The sequence below is a fragment of the Cibotium barometz genome, chromosome 40 (assembly GCF_041138505.1).
Source record: "Cibotium barometz isolate CiBa-2024 chromosome 40, ASM4113850v1, whole genome shotgun sequence".
Taxonomy (NCBI): domain Eukaryota; kingdom Viridiplantae; phylum Streptophyta; class Polypodiopsida; order Cyatheales; family Cibotiaceae; genus Cibotium; species Cibotium barometz.
Window position 1 is genome coordinate 1,280,897 of NC_141085.1, and position 23,795 is coordinate 1,304,691.

Sequence of the window (23,795 nt, forward strand, 5' to 3'; positions counted from 1 at the left end):
TGAAAATCACACTTTTATAATAAAAAATATCCAATATACATCTTTCTATGCATAGAATTTAAATCTAATGAAAATTACACTTTTATATAAAAAAATATCCAATATGCATCTTTCTATGCATAGAATTTAAATCTAATGAAAATCACACTTTTATAATAAAACAATATCCAATATGCATCTTTTTATGCATAGAAATTAATTCTAATGAAAATCACACTTTTAGAATACACAAACGGAGGGGATTACTCTTTTTGAATAACATAAAGATAAAACTTATTTCTACAAAATTTAAAAATTTTTTGCCATAACCTCCTTTGTATGGCTGACCATTTTTCAATTTTTACATTCTAAATCTACTCAGAATTTACTTCAAGATGAATTTGGCACTCTAATCTAATCAATTCTCATTTTTTTAAGAGTAAACAATACAAAAAGTTTAACTCTATTTATTTGATTACCAATCTTGGATAAAGAAGGGCTGAATTCAATGAAGAGAAGGGGGAAGCCTTTCCATCAAGGCATAGCATCCAATTTTAATTTAAAAGAAGCAAGAAATCAGAAAACCATAGAATAGAATTAAAAAAAGTAGAAATTCTAACTTACATGGAGTTTTTGTGAGCTTTCCTTTGGCTTGAGGGATTGAGGGTTCTACTTTTGCTTGGATCAAGAGTGGCCACCAATTCTTTGCAGAGGTATTACTTAAAAACAAGTGAATTATCAATGAATTCAATGTTTTTGGCCACCAATTCTTTGCAGAGGTATTACTTAAAAACAAGTGAATTATCAATGAATTCAATGTTTTTGGCTCTGGGAAAAAGTAGAGTAACAGTGCATAAACACTATTAACCTTTTACAAGGGGGGAGGCTTCTATTTATAGAAAAAGGTGAGCCTCTAACTAAGAAAATTGATTCTAGAATTTTCCAGATCAGTTTGGTCACTTTTTTACTATTTTTAGGTCAGTTTAGCTTACTTTTTGGTTCTAGTTGAAACAGGAGAGAGGAGCGATGAAAATATCTCATTATTTGTGAGTTTAAAACTCATCCACACATGTGAAATAGGTGCCTCCTTCACGAGGGAAATTTCCCACACTGAGGTGTCAAAAATGCATCATTTCCTCTAAATATCTCTTCTTTTTTATCTAATAACCTTGTCCTTAGTCAACTCTTCATCTTATGTGAGTATTTACTCATTTTTGGGAGATTTGTCTTTTATTCTTATTGGTCCATAGGAACCTTAATCCAAAATTTTCAAAAAATCTGGACCCTCAAGCTAAGGTCCTTTTTACCTATTTTCAGTTTATTCCAATTGCACACTGGAAAGTTCTTTTTGAATTTCTGTTTCAAGGGAAATCATTTTAATAAGAAGGGATATTTTTCCATCCAAAGATATCTAGAAACTGAATTATCTCTCTCTAGAATATTTTCTCTCTCTAGGCCAAAACAGATAGAAACAAGATCTGTTATTGTTCTGAATAGGGGATTGATTATAGGGGGAGAAACTGGACATCTTGAGGGGCTGGGGGAGGTATATTACATCCTACCCCAATTTAAAAATGCGAGATGTCCTCATCTCGCAGGTGGAGTATGATCTTATTCATCTTCTTCTTCTTCTTCTTCAATCACTTCCAGCGTTACTACCTTGGAAGTGGACGGCCGGTTTGGGAACAACTCTCTTTGACTTCCCCTATTCTGAGGCAAAGTTCTTGCATTACTTTGGTTTGAAACTGTTGGTTAGTTAGAGGGTCTACCTCTGGTATTTCCCTGAATCGAATTCCAATGCGCGGAGGGGGCAGGGGTCTCACAGCTGGTATCAGAGCTTTGTTAAAAGCTTAAGAAGGAAAAACAAATTTCATTAAAAATTTATAAACTAAGAAAGATCATTTACATATTGTATTCTCATTCCTTAAGCTTCATTAATGAAGACTTTTAATCGATGAATTGGGTTTTTAGACGGAAGTACCACAATTGTGTGGAATCCCTGACTTGCTTGAGTCCTAGATATGATGGTATTTACCTTATTGATGATATGTGAATGGATGTGATGTGATGTAAATGGATGAGAATGAGATGTGATGATATGTGAATGGTTGTGATGTGATGTGAATGAATGGATGGATGTGAATGAATGTGATGTGATGTGATGTGATAGATGTGAATGTGAATGAATCGATGGATGTGGATGGATGTGGATGAATGTGATGAGATGTGAATGGATGTGATGTGATGTAAATGGATGAGAATGAGATGTGATGATATGTGAATGGATGTGATGAGATGTGAATGAATGTGATGAGATGTGAATGGATGAGATGTGATGCGATAGATGTGAATGTGAATGTGAATGTGAATGAATGAATGGATGTGAATGAATGTGATGAGATGTGAATGAATGTGATGTGATGTGGATAGATGCGGATGTGATGTAATGTGGATGGAATGAATGTGATGTGATGTGGATGGAATGAATGTGATGTGATGTGGATGGATGTGAACGAGATGTGATAAGATGAGGATGGATGTGATGAGATGTGATGATATGAGAATGAGATGTGATGAGGTGTGATGATATGAGAATGAGATGTGATGAGGTGTAAATGAGATGTGATGATATGTGAATGGATGTGATGTGATGTGGATGGAATGAATGTGATGTGATGTGGATGGATGTGAATGAGATGTGATAAGATGAGGATGGATGTGACGAGATGTGAATGAATGTGATGTGATGTAAATGGATGTGAATGGGAGTGATGAGATGTGAATGGATGTGATGAGATGTGAGTGGATGTGATGAGATGTGAATGGGTGTGATGATGTGATGAGATGTGAATGGATGTGTATGTGATGAGATGTGAATGGGTGTGATGATGTGATGAGATGTGAATGGATGCAACGATGAAGATGTGAATGGATGTGTATGTGATGTGATGATATCTGAATGGATGTGGTGAGATGTGAATATGATGTGATAAGATATGAATGGATGAGATGTGATGTGGATCTGGTTAGATATGAATGGATGAGATATGATGTGGATAGATGAGATGTGATGTGATGTGGATCTGGGTAGATGTGAATGGCTGTGAAGTGATGTAAATAGATGTGAACGTGATGTGATTATATGTGGAAGTGATGTGGATCTGAATGAATGTAGATGGATGTGATGTGATATAAATGGATGAGATGCGATGTGGATATGTTGTGACGTGGATAGATGTGATGTAATGTGATGTGGACCTGGATAGATGTGAATGGATAAGATGTGATGTGGATGGATGTGACGTGATGTGATGAGATGTAATATGATGTGATTAGATGAGAATGGATGAAGGATGATGGGAATACATATGACTAGATGTGGAATAAGCAATGTGAATTGATGTAGAAGAATGTGGAATAACGAGAAATAATATGGAACAATGTGGAAAGATGAGAGTTTGTTAGAAACTATATTTATAAAACCTGTTTTTAAATTACTGTTTTATGTCAAGAATGCTGGAAAAGCATTCTGACCATCTTGTGAATGAGGTTGTTGAGCCCTAAGTGATAAAGTTTTAACAGTTGACGGAGAGTCAATGGAGGACGTCTCGCGTAGCAAGGTCGGGCGAGGTCTTGACTAGCCTCGGTTCGATTTAAATGATGAGCTTCCGGTACAGTGGATGAGGGACCAAGGAAGCGGCCTATGAGTGAAGTGCTAGGTGACCTGCGAAGGAGCCTAGAGGATGTTGACCATATGATGCTCGGGCTCTAGGTCGCCGAAGATACCCACGCATACGTCGAGGAAGAAAATGGAACAAGGAGTTAGAGTTGTTTTTTGAACTCAGACATGGATCTGGTTGATTGGCTAACGGATGAGTCCATGGCTCTTTTATATGGATCTATTGGTTGATCTTGCTGATCTTCAATAGAGAGTCCATTTGGATTTTTCTTATGTGATTATATTTCCGGGTACTATGAGCTAGGAACTATTGAAAAGGCCCTTGAGTGAACAGGTGGTGAGCATTCTGGTTGCCAATGATGCCATATGTACACCGATGAAGGAATGATTGGAAATTAGAATTCAAGCTAGATATTTTGGAGGATTACGATCAATGATACTATGGTTTCATTAAAAGATTGTTTTAAATACAGCTGAATCTATGAAATAGGCAATTTCATATTGGGTGTGTAAATGGTGTGACTATCTTGAAGTTTGCTTGAAGCATCGGCTAGGGGGCCTGGGAACTCTTTTCCGTGGTACCCAGGGCAAAACATAACCAAATTTCTAAATGGATCCTATCACTACAGTGGTTGGGCGGTTGGCTAACCTATGGGATTGGATGGGGTTAGGCTGGACTGATGGATCTCTAAAATGAAACTCAGTTCTGTTATGTTACGATAGTTGAAGTAAAATCGCAAATAACACTTATCCTATGGAAAAGAATCAACGGTTGTGCCTCTTGATGAGGAAAAAAGCATTGGTCTCTATGATCCAAGTGCAAGTCTCTTCCTTGTTCTGACCATGTGACTTACAGGTTTGATCGGATCAGTTTGGTTAGTTAAGGCTCTTGACTACGTTAGAATAGATTTTTCTCGGTGGAATCGCCTATGTCTGCTGAGGGAAGTTTTTTTGGATTCAGTTTTGGAAGAACCGAGGGATTAGTCTCTTGTCTGGATATCTGTGGCGAGGCCTCGAGTGGGAGACTCTACCCTGCAAGAAGTGCTACTTTCGCTGCTAGCACCCCTGAATTCGTTGCACTGAGGGGGCAGGGATCTTTCATTGTAGGTATTATGCTAGTTAGTACTAGTACTATAGGTCTTATGTTGGTAATTAGCACTGGTAATATAGGTCTTATGCTAATTAGCACAAATTTTTGAGGTCATGCTGCCTGAGGCTCATCAAGAAGATGTAGCTCTTTATTCCAACTCTCATTCTGAAAACATCCTTCTTGTTAGGAGACACACGTGTCTCTGATTCCCATAAAGATTACACCTTTTTCTTTATTTTAGTGGTGATTTGGCTAGAACGTTGTTGCTTCCAACATGCAGCCAATTAAAATAATCCATTTTCATTGTTAAGTTGAGCATATGCTCGTAACCTTGCCAAGGACTCTTGAGACATTTGAAACACGTATGTCTTGAGTTGATTTCATCAACACTGACAATGTAGTTTTCCTAAAAAACAACTCTTCCTTAGGTGGGCTGCTTGACCCTACTCAATGTGTTACAAACATTTTCTATGAGGGTTACATGAACTTTAGCCTCCTCTTGTGATGTTTGCTCTTTAAATCCTTGCACCAAAGGATGTTGAATGATCAAGTTGAAAATGTTACGCTTTACCTTCCTACATTCCTATTATGTGGAAATATATTCTTTGTTTGTTTTCCAAACTAGCATGCTTCACATACTTTATGCATTGCATGTTGTCTTGGCACAAAAAACTTCACCATTTCAGTACAAATCCTCTGCCATTTATGCTTTCAACCTCCCTCTTACACTTATCTTGTGCCCATTGTTCTTACTTCTTTGCACCTTCATACTGCCTGATGATGTCATGGTGTGTAGGTCCAAAGGCCCTGGACTCCTACTACAATAGCCATTTATGCTTTCACCCTCCCTCTTACACTTATCTTGTGCCCATTGTTCTTACTTCTTTGCACCTTCATACTGCCTGATGATGGCACGGTGTGTAGGTCCATAGGCCCTGGACCACTCCTACTACAATAGGAGGTCTGCAAACTTGCAAAGAAGAGGGGCGTTGCAAATTTAAACTCAATGAAAAAAATGCATTACATACACTACTTCGTAAAGATTAATAAGTGAACATGTAATGTGTGCATTCCCATTTGCATACCCTCCAGTAAAAAGAGAATATGCATTACAACAAACAATTTAGACAAATTTATTCAAAGATGAAGAAAAACAAGTCCATGATACCTTCCTCAAAAAACATTCTATTCTCTACAAATTTGCGTCTTTCACACTCCATATTATTACAGCAAATGGAGAGAGAGAGAGAGAGAGAGAGAGAGAGAGAGAGAGTTAAGACTAACATGCTACCTTACATGTACAAGAAGGAGAGATAAGAGAAGGGAGACACATGCAAGGGTCGAGTTTGGAGAGTTGCACTTAGCCAACCCTAATGAGGGTTAACTCCTTGATGTGAAACCGCTAGGGGCTAAATCCACCTCTCCTTGTGTCACCCAAGAAGAGATTCAAAGGCTAGGCAGAGAGCAAGAAGGAGGGAGCTATGGAGAGCTCAACCTTCACTTCATGCCACAAGCATGCTAAAAGGGACTTGGTAGTAGAGAGCAAAGAGAGGGGAGAGAAGGAGAGAGAAGGAGAGAGATTGGAGCATGCTAAAAGGGACTTGGTAGAGAGCAAAGAGAGGGGAGAGAAGGAGAGAGATTGGAGCATTACCATCCTATCATATTTCAATCAAAATCCAAATCAATTTATCAATTCTCAACAAGAATTCTAAAATCATATCAACCATCATTTGAATTCATCAATTGGGATAGCATTTTTGCTTATTATAACTTCAAGGTCTTAGATTCACTGATATATATTGTTAGTAAAAAGAGCTACAGTTATACCCACGATATGTATGGGTAATCACGGTCCTTGGAGCTATAAGGTAAATACCATCATATATAGGACTCAAGCAAATCAGGAATTCCACACAATTGCGGTACTTCCTTCTAAAAACCCAATTCATCGATTAAAAGTCTTTATTAATGAAGCTTAAGGAATGAGAATACAATATGTAAATGCTCTTAGTTAATAAATTTTTGATGAAATTTGTTTTTCCTTCTTAAGCTTTCAACAAAGCTCTGATACTAGCTGTGAGACCCTTGCCCCCTCCACGCATTGGAATTCTAGAACCTAGCAGCGGAAGTAGCAACCTCATGCCCAGGGCAGGGTTTCCCACTCGGGGCCTCGCCCAAAATTGTCCCGACAAGAGACTAATCCCTCGGTTCTTCGAAAACCAAACCCGAAAAAAACTTCCCTCATGCCCAAAAAGCATAGGTGATTCCTCCAAGAAAATTATTCTAACGTAGTCAACGGCCTTAACTTCCCTTTTTCATTCCGACTGAACCCACGGATCACATGACCGAATCAAGGGGGAGGAACACGCACTTGGATCATAGAGATCAATGCTTTTTTCCTCATCAAAGAGGCACAATTGTTAATTCTTTTCCATAGAACAAGGATTATCCCTGATTTACTTCAACTATCGTAACTTGAACAAAATTTAATTTTAATTATAGGGATCCATCAGTCCACCCTAACCCCATCCAGTCCCATGTTTTAGCCAACCGCCCAACCACTGTATTGATAAGATCCATTATGAAAATTTGGTTATGTTTTGTCCCGGGTACTAGGGAAAAGAGTTCCCAAGCCCCCTAGCCAGAACTCATGCAAAATACAATTTAGACACGCCACTTACACACACCACTTACGCACCAATATGAAATTGCCTTTTATAGATTCAGCTGTCTTTAAAGCAGACTTGAAATTGCCTTTTATAGATTCAGCCGTCTTTAAAGCAGACTTGAAATTGCCTTTTATAGATTCAGCTGTCTTTAAAGCAGACTTGAAATTGCCTTTATAGATTCAGCTGTCTTTAAAGCAGACTTGAAATGAAACCATAGTATTTTGAATCATAATCCGCCAAAATATCCAAATCCAATTTCCAACTTTTCCACTTTCCAACCATAAAATCCAATTTCAGTTATTTCGTCCTCAACGTACCTATGGCGTCATCGCGGCATAGCCAGAACGCTCACCACCTGGTCACTCAGGGGCCTTTTCAATAGTTCCTTGCCCATAGTACCTAGGAGTTTAATCATATAAAAACCATATGGACTCTCAGTTGGGGATCAGCAACAAGATCAACCAACAAGATCCATGTAAAAGAGCCATAAACTCATCTGTTTGAAGACCAACAAGGCCAATCAACCAGATTCATGCCCGTGTTCAACAGCTCTAACTCTTTTTATTTTTCCTATGTGAATGGATGCGATGAGATGTGAATGTGATGTGATGATATTTGAATGGATGATATCTGTGAAAAGATGCAGGGGGGAAGAGAGCTTGAGCTCTTGCAAGCACACACACACACACTCACAAAACCCTAATAGAGAACACACCATATACAAGATAAGAGTACTCATAATATGAAAGGTACTCAACCAATACATACACGGGTTCTCTATAGTGTGAACCCGACTAAATGAGCTGGCGCTATAACTATGCCAGTCTCTAGAATGGCTGTCACACAGCCTGTCATCCCACTGGCCGCATATCACCCAAGATCTCACCAACCATGCCAGTGGTGTTAGTGTGGGGCCTATCCCCCAGGCGGGTCATCAGTGGCCACCGCCTCACTAGACGAGCTCGATATCTCAACACTCCCCCTCGAGCTCAACTCCATCTCATGTACACCAAGCGAAGCCCTGAATCTGTGGAGCTTCTCTGTACCCAATGCTTTGGTGAAGATGTCAGCTACCTGATCCTCTGTGCTGACATAAACAAGGTCAAGGTCTCCTGCCAAGACCCTCTCTCTGACGAAATGGTAGTGGACCTCTATATGCTTCGTACGAGCATGAAAGGCTGGGTTCCTGGCCAACTGTATACTGCTAATGTTGTCACAGAAAATGACAACTTGTCTATCCACTGATAGACCCAAATCTGCAAGTAGTTTCCTCAACCAAGCTACCTCACATGCTGCCATAGCAGCTCCTCTGTACTCGGCTTCTGTACTCGATAGAGCAGCCGTGGACTGCTTCTTGCTGCTCCAAGTCACAGTAGCACTCCCCAAAGAAAACATGAATCCACTGGTAGATCTTCTATCTGAGATACTACCAGCCCAATCAGCATCTGTGTACCCATGTACACATATCTCTGTCCCAGTCTCATAGAATAGTCCACAATGCAAAGTAGACCTCACATACCTCAGTATGCGTCTCACTGCATCCAAATGCGATTTTCGTGGAACCTGCATAAACTGACTCACCAACCCAACAGCATAGCTCAAATCTGGTCTGGTGATCATCATATAGATCAAGCTTCCTACTATGTGCCTATACATAGTAGGATCCTCCAAGATCTCTCCTGAATCTGCACTCAACTTGCCATTCTGATCCAATGGCACAGAAATAGGCTTACAGCCTGTCATACCATACTTGGACAACATGTCCAAGCCATACTGTCTCTGCAGTAATCCAATACCATGTGGTGACCTAATCACCTCAATGCCCAAGAAATATCTGAGCTCCCCCAGATCCTTCATCTCGAATTTCTGTCTAAGCAAGATCTTTACATCAAAGATCTTTGCATCATGGTCCCCCGTAATGATCAAGTCATCTACGTAGATGACAACAAGCACAACCCCTCTATCACCATGTCTCACATACAGCGAGAAATCTGCATTGGCTACATGAAAGCCAATAGTGACAAGATATTCTGAAATCTTGTCAGACCATGCTCTTGGTGCTTGTTTTAAGCCATACAAGACTTTCTTCAACCTGTAAACATGCTCGGGGTGACTCACATCCTCATAACCAGGTGGCTGCAATATATACACCTCTTCTTGCAAATCCCCATGCAAGAAAGCATTCTTTATATCCATCTGATGCAAAGACCATTGTTTTGACGTAGCCACTGCTATCACAACTCTCACTGTTGCCATCTTGGCAACTGGGCTGAAAGTTTCCTCATAATCAATGCCATATGTCTGCGCATATCCTTTGGCTACCAATCTAGCCTTGTACCTGTTTATGCTTCCATCACTGTTATGTTTAACTTTGTACACCCACTTGCATCCAATGGCTTTCTTGCCTTCAGGCAATTGCACTAAATCCCAAGTTTCATTTCCATATAGTGCATCCATCTCCTCATCCATAGCTTTCTCCCAACACACATTTCCAACAGCCTCATCAATGCATGTGGGCTCAACAACCTGCACAACTTTCGCCATATATGCATAGTGATGTGCCACATAACCATCATAGGTAAATCTCTGCACAGGATTTTTTACTCCCTGATCTTCGCAGCTTTTCATTCATGGCTTCGATAGCCTTCTTTACACCAGGTGTTCTCATAGCTGGGATCCCAAGCTCCTCATCAAGGCTCATATCTGAGCCACTAGACTCTCCATCAACATGAGAATGCCCTGCAAAAATGTCAGGCATACCAAGGGGATCAACCACTTTCTCTTTTCCTTTACGTGATGTACTAATCACATTTGCAGGACTGGTATTACGACGCAGCCTGCCACTCCATGGTCTATCAACAGACCCACTAGATGAGGACTCTCCTGGTCCACTCAAAGACTGTGATTGCTGACCTGCATTCTGTGCAACCACACTTCCACTCACATCAGCCCCAACAGCTTCTTTTTCAGTAGCATACTAGCTGCTCATCTCATCAAAGACAACATCCATGCTTACCCTCAACTCACGTGTAGCAGGGTTATAACACCTGTATCCCTTTTGCTCAAGGGAGTATCCAATAAACACACATTTTTCAGCTTTCGGATCTAGCTTAGTTCTCAGCTCATCTGGCACATGCACATATGCAATGCATCCAAAGACTTTCAGATGAGACAAATCTAGTTTTCTGCCAGTAAACCTCTCCTCTGGGGAGTTACATCATGTATGGCTGCAGTTGGAGTCCTGTTCATGATGTATACTGCTGTAGAAACAGCCTCAGCCCAATAGCTATGCGGCATATTCTTCTCTTCCATCAATGCTCGCGCAATCTCAGCAATGTGCCTGTTTTTTCGCTCAACAACTCCATTTTGCTGCGGAGTGTATCTGCATGTAAACTGTCTCCGAATACCATTCTTCTTCAAAAATTCAGAGAACTCATTGGAGAAGTACTCTCCCCCTCCATCTGACCTTAGGCACTTTACATATTTTCCCTGTTTGCTTTTCAACCAAAACTCTGAAATTCTGAAAGTGAGTGAACACCTCACTCTTCTCCTTCATGAAATATACCCACACTTTCCTTGTGTGGTCATCAATAAATGTGACATAGTACCTGCAGCCTCCCATAGACACAGTCTTCGTAGGACCCCATACATCTGAATGCACAACATCTAGTGCATTTCTGCTCACATATCTATTACGTGGAAACACATGCTTTGTTTGCTTCCCAAATTGGCATGCTTCACATATTTTTTGCATACCTTTCACTTTAAATTTTGGCAGTCCTGTCACAATTCCTTTTGTCTGCATAGACTTCAATCTCTGCACATTCATGTGTCCAATCCTTTTATGCCAGATGTCTGTGTCTGCAACAATTTCTGAACCATTTGCAAACATCGCAGCACTCATCTTAGGTATGTCTACATCCAACGTAAACATTCTGCCCACTCTGTTGCCTTTTGCAACCAACCTGCACTTGTCTTTAAAGTCTTCAACATAACAACCATCAGGGTTAAACCGAACCTGCAAACCCTGCTCAATCATCTGGCCAACTGAAACCAGATTCTTTGTTATGTTCGGTACATGAAGTACATCTGCAAGGTACTTCACTTTGCCATCCTGCATAGACAATGGCACATCTCCAACATGGGCAATTGGATGAGCAATGTTATCCCCTGTTTCCACAAAACCTGGTCTTTCCGGATTTTTCATCTCCTTGAACCACTCCCCATGACTTGTCATGTGGTTCGAAGCACCTGAATCCACATACCATACATTATCTTTTTGTGCTGCATCAACATTTTCAGACATGGCATTCACGACATGCTGCATAACAAACAACCTTTCATTATCCTCATTATTTCTGCTTGAGGATGCATAGTTGTTTTGCTGCACTTTCCCATTTTGCATGTCAGCCTGCTTCTTATAACATTCTGACTGCACATGTCCAGGCTTACCACAATAATAGCATTCACATGCATCATTATATTGCCTTTGCCAACTTCCACGGCCTCTTTGACTCCCCCTGCCTCTGAATTTGCCTCTTCCACGTGCGTGTTGTTGTTGTTGTTGTTGATTCTGAGACTGTTGTTGTTGTTGCTGCTGCTGCTGGCCATAATTCTGATTACCTGTTCGGCCACCTCCTTGACCGCGTCCACGGCCTCCTCTAGCTCGTCCTCTTCCTGAACTCGTGTAGAAGGCCTGTTGCTCTGAACTGTTTTTGCTTTGTGAAGACTGTTGGTTTTCACCCAAGCTCTTCTCTTCGATAATCAGCATAGACACCAAATCTGTAAAGTTGGGAATGTTTTCCCGAGTCTGAATAGACGTCTTGAACGCCTTGTATTGTGGCCCGAGACCACGTAGATAGACCTCCACCTTATCATCATCATCTACTGACACACCAATAGATGCAAGGGATTCCACAATACCCTTTATCTTCAACGCATAGTCATTCACAGACATGCTCTTTTTCTCCACAGTATGAAGTTCATTCTTCAACTGTATCTTGCGTGCCTCGGTATTTGTTTCAGAAAGCTTTACCAAGGTGTCCCATGCCTCCTTGGGGGACTTGGCATCCTGAATGTGCCCAATCATGGTGTCCTGTATACTAATGGAGAGCCAATACATGACTTTCCTGGCTCCTTGGTTCCAGTCTTTAAACTCTTTCACATCTGCAGCAGCAGTCGGATTTATATCCGGTATCTCCGGTGCCTCTTCATGCTCACCTTCTATGTAGTCCCAATAGTCCTTTCCCATCAGGAAATTCGTCAACCTGAACCTCCAAGCATGGAAGTTATTCTTATCTAGCTTCTCAGTCACAATCTGGATTATCCCATCATTTGACATCTTGCCAAACACACAATTTTACCAGAAACTGCACTCTGGTTTTTCTGCACAAACTGCTGTATTTTCTGCACAACGATACTATACACCAGTGACCTCAATGTGCATACATACACCCAATGGCAACTGTAGACCTCTTTGCAGCACCCACAGTGTCTGCACAGTCAATCTGTCTTCCTGCAATTCTTAAAACAGAGTTCTGTAGAGAATCGATTACTTACCCGCAGTGCTCGAAATCGCCTGCTTTCTGAAAAACAGAGGTCCAGACGCGCCCGAAACGCGTTTTCGGCCCAGAAAAAGTCGTCCGATAGGACAGTATAGTTGCCCTATAGCTTTACTCCCACGCAGAAAGCTCCTCAATCAGAGATCGTTTGCCGGTGCCTCCCGTAGAGCTCCCGACAAGGGTGTAGTCACCAACACAAATAGGGAAGAGTAGTTGAAGCTCTTACCCTCGTACCGCTTCCTGTGGTTCTCTTGCTTGCAGCTCAGCCCTTAGCACGAACCAGGCTCTGATACCATGAAAAGATGCAGGGGGGAAGAGAGCTTGAGCTCTTGCAAGCACACACACACACACTCACAAAACCCTAATAGAGAACACACTATATACAAGATAAGAGTACTCATAATATGAAAGGTACTCAACCAATACATACACGGGTTCTCTATAGTGTGAACCCGACTAAATGAGCTGGCGCTATAACTATGCCAGTCTCTAGAATGGCTGTCACACAGCCTGTCATCCCACTGGCCGCATATCACCCAAGATCTCACCAACCATGCCAGTGGTGTAAGTGTGGGGCCTATCCCCCAGGCAGGTCATTAGTGGCCACCGCCTCACTAGACGAGCTCGATATCTCAACAATCTGAATGGATGCGATGTGATGTGAATGGATGTGAATATGATATGATGATATGTGAATGGATGCGATGTGATGTGAATGGATGTGAATGTGATATGATGATATGTGAATGGCTGAGATGTGATGAGAATGGATGTGATGTGGATTAGGGTAGATGTGAATGGATGAGATGGAATGTGAATGGATGTGATGTGAATATGGGTAGATGTGAATGGATGAGGTGGATGTGACGTGATGTGATGAGGATTTGAATAGATGTAATTGGATGTGATGAGATGTGATGTGGATGAATGTGATGTGATGTGGATAGATGTGATGAGATGTAATATGATATGATTGGATGAGAATGAATGGAGGATGATGGGAATAGATATGACTGGATGTGGAATAAGCAAAGTGAAGGTGATTTTATTATAAAGTTCAAATCCAACCATAACTCTTGGGATATTCTGAGTAAGATATGTTGGTAGTTCAATCTCCTCCAAGGTCTCTTCCTCCTCCTGTAATAGCAATTTGGGGCTTCAACATTTTGTCCATTGGCACCTCTTGTAAGACCGTTGTCTTTAGGGATGATTTTAGGTTGTCCTAATCACACCCAAGTATCTATTGTCATGATGTTATGACTATCTCGAGGGCTAATGAATGCACGTTTGCACTTAACATCATTGCTCATATGGAAATCTAACCATACCATGATAGAATCTTCACATGGAACCATGGATGTTCTAGTATCCGATTCAGCTTTAATTTCCATTTCGATTTTATTTTCCCATTCACTTTCATCCTCTTCATGGCTCTCAGCGTTTGCAAGAGTGCCCAATGTGTATAATGGCACACTCCTTTGACAACTTTAATTGAGGTTTGTTTGGAAACTTGTAAATCCTTACAGCCTTGTTCTATGTAGCTCTTAATATCTTGGTATAAATCATTTTTAGTCTTTAAAGGTGCAAGTGCTGAAGCTATGCTAGCTTCACCACGAGAGAAGTTTGAGAGACTGCTTTAATTTCGTAAGGGACTTATCGAGTCCCTCACGTGCTTTTTCAACTGCATCATTCTTGCAATCTTCCTATGATAACTCTTCTTGGCTTGATGTTGACGGATGTATACACTCCCTAGCATTTTTAGCATTAGCTTAGGTGTGAACACCCCCTAGCATTAGTAGCATTAGCTTAGGCTAATGAGTTATTGGATTTGGTTATTACAAGATGTCATATCAAGAAGTGGTTGCAAGAGGGCTAGTGGGGAATTAGGATCTTGTAGAGGTTATGAGAGCCCAATAGTCATATGGATAGCCCAACAGTCACATGGCTATATAAAGGCCCTCTTGTATGCAAATTAGACATGAATATAGTATAACATAATATATGACATGACATGATATGACTATTGTATGGACATGATTCTTGTACACACAATATATGATACATGGATATGGAATACACTATGATGTTATGTTGTTATGCTGGTGTCTTTTATCTTGTTGTTATGCTTATATGTTTATCTTGTGTATTTTATCTTGTTTTGTTGATCCATGCCTTCTACTCCATGCTCATGTGTACATGTATACTCCATGGCTACGTATGTAGGAGCATGTGTGTGTTCTCCCATGTTAGCAAGGTGATGCTAACACTTGGCCATCACGACGGGATGATAAACTTCGATCTTCTCCTTGCCTACAAGCTCTTGATTAGAAGTCAACTGTCTAATCCTTAATAAGTATTTATTAGTAGCATGCATGCTTCTTCTTTTTTATTTTCTTGATTCGATTATGCTCTCCCTTAAAACCCCATGAGATGGGAGATTAGCATACTTCTTGGTGATTCTTGATCTTTTTATTTTGCATTACTGTGTGTTTTGCATCTTGAGTGGCAAATTGGTGTTAACAGTTAGTGTTTGATTATTACCAAGGTTTTGTCCTCCTAAAATTGTGATTGTAAGGGTTTGTTTTTGTTTTTAACTCTGGTTATAATTTGCATTTAGTTAGGTCTAGAATCTGCATCACGTTTCAATGATTGTTAGGAAATTAAAGGGTCCATCGACGACATAGCTAACCAGGCCTTCCGAAAGCAGTTGCAAGAAGGCTTCATTGTCTGTTAGGAAACTAAGGCAAGCTCAGGTATGCGGGCTATGGCCTGATTAGGGTTCTGAAACCGTAATTAAGCAGTGAAACCCCAATTAACAGACTCTGCGGGTCTGAGATAATGTGGCGAATGCAGCTGCGAAGGTCTTCCTTATCAGTAGGGTGCCATCACTGCAATCGCGATCCATCTGCAAAAGTGTGCTCTCTCTTTGGCCCTCCAGAGACAAGGGTTTTGGCTGGCTCAAGCCAGCAATGGCGTTTTTCAAAATGACAGTTTTGACTTGGGCCTCGAGAAGCCCAAGTGATAAATATGTGATCAAGCAGAGATAATTTAGAGATCAAGCAGAGATCAAACAGATATTAATCCGAGATTAAGAAACTATTAAGCAGGGATTTAAGCAGAGATAAGCATATATTATGCAGAGATCAAGGAGAGTTTAAGAGGAGATTAAGCAGCGATCAATTAGTAAATTGCTTGATTTGTAGCTGCTTTGAGTTCTTCCGGCGCCGCAAGGAGGACTCACGATCAGAGCCCTGGTCTTTTACCCCATCCTTCATCAAGCGCCTCTCGCTGGAGCGTTTGCTGGGGTACAAGCTCGAAGACAATGAAAATTCAATCCCCAAAACCTCAACGCACCACAAGTCCATTGTCCCCATCAACTGCTACAGGCCTTCCTATGACATCAACGATGCCTCTGATGCAAGTAATGGCGGAATCATGCATAACAACTTTAAAGGATTGAAGACCACAAGCTTCCCAGATGCTGTAGATGGCGGTCTCACATGCAAGTCACCTGTGAAACTGACTTATCGTGCAGTTCGCTCCGAGGAGCATTTGCTGTATGTCCATGGTGTAATAATTCCAATGCTGGCGGCTACTATTTCCTTCACCGTACTGAGGATGTAAATGTTTTACTAGATGTGGCCATGGCCGATGATGGATATAGATTATGATGACTCTTATGTCAATGAGGATGATACAGTTATTATGATTCTTTAGGCACCTTCCAATAATGCCTTTCCATGCACAGGAAATACACATAAGCAAGAGGTTTTTAAAAATAAAATGAACATTAAAGTTAAGATCAAGCAGTCTTGTGTGTGAACGGCAAGAACCTTGGTATTGCACCAACCTCTACTTGTTGGGAGCACACTTGGTCTTGTGCTAGTGTGGTGCACTAGTGTAGGGGCTTTGATCAAATCAAACACTAAAAATGGCATATGGTATGTTGGCTTTGATAATCCAGCTCATCTATGCCTACTGCATGGAGTTCATGGAGTGCAACCTTCACCTCCGTGGAAAACTCGGGGTGGATGACCTGATGAACTTGAATGGTAAGTAATGGGACAATATAATTACATCAATTGTTGAAGTATTGTCTTGAAATATGATATCGATGGAAAAATTATAATAATATTGAAAGAATGAAGCATGAGAGGGTCAAGGAGATGCTTAGCTGGGATACTACTGAGATGTCTGTAAGTCCGTGAGAAGGCATGAGGTCCAGAGGAAGCCCAATGAGGTCTCGACCGGGTCGATGAGATGCTTAGCTAGGATACTACCGTTTCTCATTGATTTCTCACTGATTTCCCTCTCACAGCGGAATGGCAAGACAATAGTCTGTGGTGACAGACCAGTCAGGCAATGTTATGGGAGACGTGCAGTCACCCACCAGAGTTTCCGTGTACGAACACCAACTCTCAAATGGTCACGGGGACACACAGAGCACCACTCTACTGAATAAACCTTCACTCTCACTCTCTCAGTTCTCACTCTGCACATCACACCACTATCTCACTCACTCTCTCACACATAGACAGCATGTTCAGTAAAACAGAGACATTGTAGACTTCATCCACATAGTGTAGAGAGCAACACAGAACAATAATGAAATGACAAGCTTGCTCTTAGTTATATTCCTGAAGTATTTCATATTAATGCAGAGCAATTTCCCAACAAAGACTACCATTTCTTAAGTACTATCACTATAACAAGCTTCATGAAACAACTGTCAACTATTAGTTGAGAGCATACAATGACTTCACCCTTCATACATTCCTTCTATCTGAGTATCTATCACTATTCCTGTCTAACAACATATCTCCCTTGTATCTATCTACAGTGACCAGTTGCAACGGCTCTCTGGTGGTTACAGTTCGCCACCTCCACATGTGCAATACCGAGGTGGTGCTATTTATTTTGTGCAAGATTTAGATTAAGGAAATGTGCAAATGTGCACAAGATTATCATATGTGCAAATGTGCACAAAGTTATTTTATGTAACAAGGCCCATTAGCAATTACATTTGGGCAAATGTTTTTATATGTACAAACCTTAGGGATTTTGATATGATTAAAAATACGTAAAGCAATACCCCAAAAGTGGGAAAAGCAAGCCCAATTTGTACGCACGTCTATTCTTAGCTCCTTGGAATATTTTTTATAATTTTTTTTTTCTAAATACTCATGTTGTGGACGTGGAGCTACACGGCATGGGGGGGTGGAGATTGCACTCAATCTTGTTTTGATGGTGATGTTATTCTATTTCCTTTGCCTTGTGTTATGCTATGTTATTTGATTTCAATTTAATTCAAGTCTTTGTTTAAATTATCTCTTCAAGAAGTACAAAAAGGGTCCCATGACACATTCTCCATGCAATGCTGCATTTCTAACTCTAGTGCATTCAGCTCATTGATGGTTGAACCAAATATACTTCTTCTTGCAACTTAGCATGCAATAACATCTTCTTTAAATCCATTTGATATAAAGCCCAACCTTTTGATGCATCCACCATTGCAATAATGTCTCCTAACTTTTGGCAACCAATCTCGCCTCTTGTACTTACTAATTTTTTCTATTATAGTTATGCTTCACTTTATAGACCCACTTACATCCAATAACCTTTTTACCCTCACACAAAGACACCAATTCCCATGTCTTATTTGCATCCAATGCAACCGTTTATTCATCCATGGGTTTCTCCCAATGTATATGTCCAATAGCATCCTCAAAACATGTGGGTTTAACCTCCTACACAACCTTTGCCATAAATGCATAATGGTGAGCTACATAACCATCACACATCAATCTTTTAATAGAGCTTTTGACCCTGTGAGGCATGCTCATCTCAGTCACCACCAATGCACGAGCAACCTTTGCAATGTGGCTATTCTTCCTCTTAGCAACACCATTTTTCTATGGAGTGTACCTGCATGTGAATTGCCTCTAAATTCCATGCTTTCTCAAGCTCTCACTGAATTCATTAGAGAAGTATTATCCCCCTCCATTTGACCTTAGGCAACTAACCTGCAAACTTGTTTTCTTTTTAGCCAACATTCTAAAATTCTAAAAGTGAGTAAACACTTCACTTTCCTCTTTCATAAAATAAATCCACACCTACTCTCTAACCAAATGACATTTTTTGTTGAAGTCCTCAACATACGAGTCCTTAGGGTTAAAGTGTACTTACAAACCCTTCTCAACCATCAACCCCAAGAGAAACCAAATTCTTTGTTATGTTAGGCACATGAAGTGCATAAGCTAAGTACCTCATCTTACCATCTTGTATAGCCAATGGCACATTCCCAATGTGAGTAATAGGATACATAACCTGGTTCTTCTCTCGATTTCTAACATCTCCGAACCAGTCACCGTGAGACAGGCCATGTGGTTAGAGGCTTTCGAATCCACAAATCATACATCATCACCGTTTGTGGATACATATGTAGTCACTAAGTTCAACATATGCTGAATAATAAACAAATGCTCACATCTATCTTTAGCATGCTTGCTTGAAGATGCATAATTATTTTGCTATAACGTTTCACTTCTTATGTCTCTCTGCTTCTTCTGACATTTTACTCCAAAGTGACTTGGTTTGAACCTGGATGCAACTACTAGAGTGTTGGCATCCTATGCGTGCCCTATCATAATGTCTGTCACACTGATTGAAAGCCAACACATGACTTTCTTTGCACCCTGGTATTTGAATGCCTTTATCTCTGCTATAATAGCTTTCTCTCCAGGCAATTCTAGAGGCTCCTCATTGTCTCCTTTATTATCGTCCCAAAATCCTTTTCACATCAGGAAATTGGTCATTCTGAGCTTCCATGCCTGGAATTTGTTCTTGCCAAACTTCTCACTAATAATTTGTTCTTGTCAACCTTCTCAGTGATAATTTGGATGATGATGTTAGACATCTTTTCTTGCAACAACCAGAAATCTGCAAATAGATAATTTTCACATGTAATCTACAACACAACAGTATCTGTTGTAACTCATATAGTGGTACTTTTGTACAATCGGTATGTCATAACATGTGATTAGATTACACGTACATACACCCACAATCAATATACATGTGAAATCACTATCTGCACACCCAAAATGCACTACTACATTATAATAACCAGAGCTTAGATAGAGACAGTTCGAAACTAGATCTTCCTAGATGTGCCCGAAAACACCTTATAGTGGCCAAACGGAGGCCAAAATATGCCTGAAATGTAAATCTTCCCATAAATTTAAGTACTAAGTAGCGCACCAAACAAGTGTCTTCATACCTACAAAGATAGCTCCTCAATTAGAGACGTGTAGCTCCTAGAGCTACCCAGGGGGTGTCATACCAAAATAAGAAGGGAAAGAGATGATGATGCTCTTACCTGTGTACCACTTCCTTTGCCTTCATAGCTTCCTTTCTTTCCTCTTAACTCCTTAGCGTGAACCAGGCATCGCTGATACCATGAAAAGATTAGGGGAGGAGTGAGAGCTTGAGCTCTTTGCAAGCACACACACACACTCACACAACAATGGATAAGGCACACACCAAGATGGAACGAGGCTAAGATCTTCTTCTTCTTCTTGCTCTCAAAAAGAGGTTTACAAAGGTAAGTGAAAACCAACATAAATACTAGAGTACTATGTACAAGCGGTCCATAATGTGAACACACTAAGTAGGTGAGTTGGCAAGATAAGTATGGCATAACTCGGTTGGACTAGGTAGCTATAGTCTAGCTGTAGGATCATTGGCAAAGATCCATCGTGTCACCTTGCCAGTGGTGTAAAGGTGTAATGATCCCTAGGCACATTATGAGTGTCAGCTCCTATTAAGCTTGACATCTCAACACTTGATCCTTCCCCTTTGAACTTTGAGGAAACCACTTTGTCTTTGATGCGTTGGCATTACGCATGCGTAGCCTGACGGGTGGATCACCATGATCCCACAAACCATCCACATGTGTAAAGCCAAAAGCTACATGCTTCCCTTTGGCATCACCTCTTGTGATGTAGATAGAATGTTTGTAGACAAACTCCCAAAAGAAAATGAACTCAGTGGTAAATTTTCCTTGTTGCCTGCTTGAACATGCACATTGAGTGTGTGTAAAAGTGGCCTATTTCGACCAATATAACTCAATTGTGAGGTTTGATGGGACTTGCTCCATTTTTTTTAAATCCCTTTCACATTGGTTGTATAAGGCTTGTCCATCCACATACACTTGTCGGGGATGCCAACAATGCTGAAAATCCATCATTCTTGGCTCATTTTTTCCCCATTTGATACCTGGTTGGTTTCCAAGATCTCCATGGACATGAATGCTTCCTAAATTAGAGATTCTACAAGCCTAGGTACCTCAGCTTGAAGTGTTTCTATGCTTGAATCAAGGTTTCCAAGAAAATATGAGGGAAAAATCAAGAAAATAAAAAACTTTTGTATGACATGAAAGTGTTGCTCAAATTTGCTTTGATAAAGGCCAAGAGCTCTCATATACCAATAAAACAAAGGAAGGGAGAGGAGACTTGTTTATATAGAATCTAGATTCATGTAGATATCATTTATGTGGAGTCTAAGACATGGGAGAAGGTCTCCATGAAAGCTTTCTAAGTAGGACATGACTAGAATTGATCAAAAGGGGTTATGAGTTACTCACAATTAGGGCTTATAATTGTCTTATATATCTATGTCCCATGTTCACACTCACATACGCCTTGGCCTCCCCATTGGACCATGCCTATAGCCCCTTTTTTGGCCCATTTCCCTTTACAAGTCCTTTTTCCATGATACCATTTGACCAATTGATGATTTACCGTTAGCACTTTCTTGCATATTGAGAGTAAGATATGGTGTTTTTCTATGTAGAAGCTAGGGGAGAGAAGTACTTGTTTAATGGTGTTTTTCTTTGAAACTAGTGCAACATTGAGTTTATAATTTGTGAATGTAGACACATCCCTTAATCTGTAAGGTTCGTTGCCTCTTGTGGTGACTTCACTTGTTAAAAACTCAAAAGCCCCTCCATTTGTTTGCAACTCCATTTAAAAAAAACATGGAACTTTCGATAATCATTTTTTACATATGGTTCTGGATTGAAGTAACAAAGCTAAGTACAAACATTCCTCTTCCTATTGGTCATAGGACAACCATGAAAATTGTGAAGCATTTCCTCTTCCTATTGGTCATAGGACAACCATGAAAATTGTGAAACATTGTGTCACTGGATTGGGACTTGAGATATTTTGTAATGGAGTTATTCATCTTCATCCATCGCTCCACATAGTTCATATGCCTCACTTTGGCTAATGAGTCAAGGATATACCACTCCCTTTACCAACTTGTGGGAGAAATCATTTTCATAGAGGAACCAATAAATAATGACAAATCGTTTCTTAAGAACACAAGACTTGTCCAAATTAACAAATTGGCATCAAAAAAAGGTCACACGACTTCCGCACATACAAAATTGCGCGGTTCTACGAAATAGTGCGGTGTGGCGTCGAGAGAGTAGTCTGGGGGCCTTTCTCTAGGTGTATCCGAGTGAGCGTCTGCTGAAATTCGGAGAGTGAGCACGGTATCACCAGGCCACCTTTCTGCCGAAACCCAAACTCGCTCTCTGCTTTGCGTAGCAGAGCTTGGAAGTCCCGGTGGCTCAAGTAAGGGATGGGAACCACGAAGCGCTGTGACCCGTTCACATACACCGCCACGTGGCCCTTGGGGGCACGCTTACTGTTGCAACCTTGGGAGCAGCTTCCATGAAGGACATTATTACCACTAATTACGTTGTGCGGCTTGTGGATGCGTAGGCTGGGTGTGCTCCACGAGCGAGTGTACTTGAGAGGAGTGTCAGGAGGGATGCTATGATGATGATGACCTCCTGCAGCATCATGAAGATGATCATGAGATGCAGGGCGATGGAGAAGAGACTTCAAGGAAGGCACCAGCCGGGGCTTTGAGCAGGAATGACTACGTGCAAGCTGCTTTCTGTCCTCATGCATCACTTTAACATTGAGAAAATTCATGAGGTCGTCATCGTCCTCGCCTGCAGCTGATGGGCGGCGTTGAAGGGGAAAACAGACGTTATGGCGTGACCTTGCGTGAGAATTAGCAGGTGCACACTGCACAGCCATGCTATCAGCACGCTGATCATTAGAGAAGAGGGGAAGCCCAGGGCGCCTGCATCTTCGCAAGTATTTGTTGGCCATATGATGTGAGGACGTGAAGCTATGACTACTCGAGAGCGCTAGATCATATGTATAAAGCCTTCAAGAGCAACTGGCTGTAAGCCTATGATCACTGTTGTAGCGAGAGGCTGCGAAGATTTGTATCAGAGAGCAGATTTTTAACGTGTGACTAGGAGTGCATTTGGAGGCCCGCGAGAGAGACCCATCATGGAAAGTGGATTGTGGAGATCAACCGTCATCACACAAAGTGGATTCGGGAAATCCACTACCATCGGCCCCGAAATATCCGCTACCACGTGTCGCTCTGTCGCTGGTGCCAATTTGAGTAGAATCAACTACAAGGTGAGAGCTAGAGTCTACGAGAGGGGCTAAACCAGTATGGGTGTGGGTGTATGTGCACGCACGCACGTGTGTGTTTATGCATGAGCAATCTCTGTGTGCTTTTTTCTCGTGAGACAATGAACAATCTGACAAGGTTTTTGTACTCCTTGGCGTTGCTCCAAAATATTATTCTTTCTTACAATCTTCAACCATATAAAAATATCAATCCCAACGTTGGCCCTACATCATAATGAAGGACTTCTTTGTGGGAAGGTGGGGTATTTCCATCAGCTCACAAAGCACCCCTCTCGCGCAACTCGATCATAT

At 41.0% G+C, this 23,795-nt stretch overlaps 1 protein-coding gene across 1 annotated transcript; it reads right to left on the bottom strand.

Annotated features, from left to right (window-relative positions):
• Positions 1-22,003: 22,003 nt before the first annotated feature.
• Positions 22,004-23,315, bottom strand: LOC147615094 (uncharacterized). Its single transcript, XM_086779057.1, has one exon. It carries the CDS (start codon positions 23,166-23,168, stop codon positions 22,440-22,442), a length of 729 nt encoding a protein of 242 aa, XP_086635183.1. The 5' UTR covers positions 23,169-23,315; the 3' UTR covers positions 22,004-22,439.
• Positions 23,316-23,795: the final 480 nt, after the last annotated feature.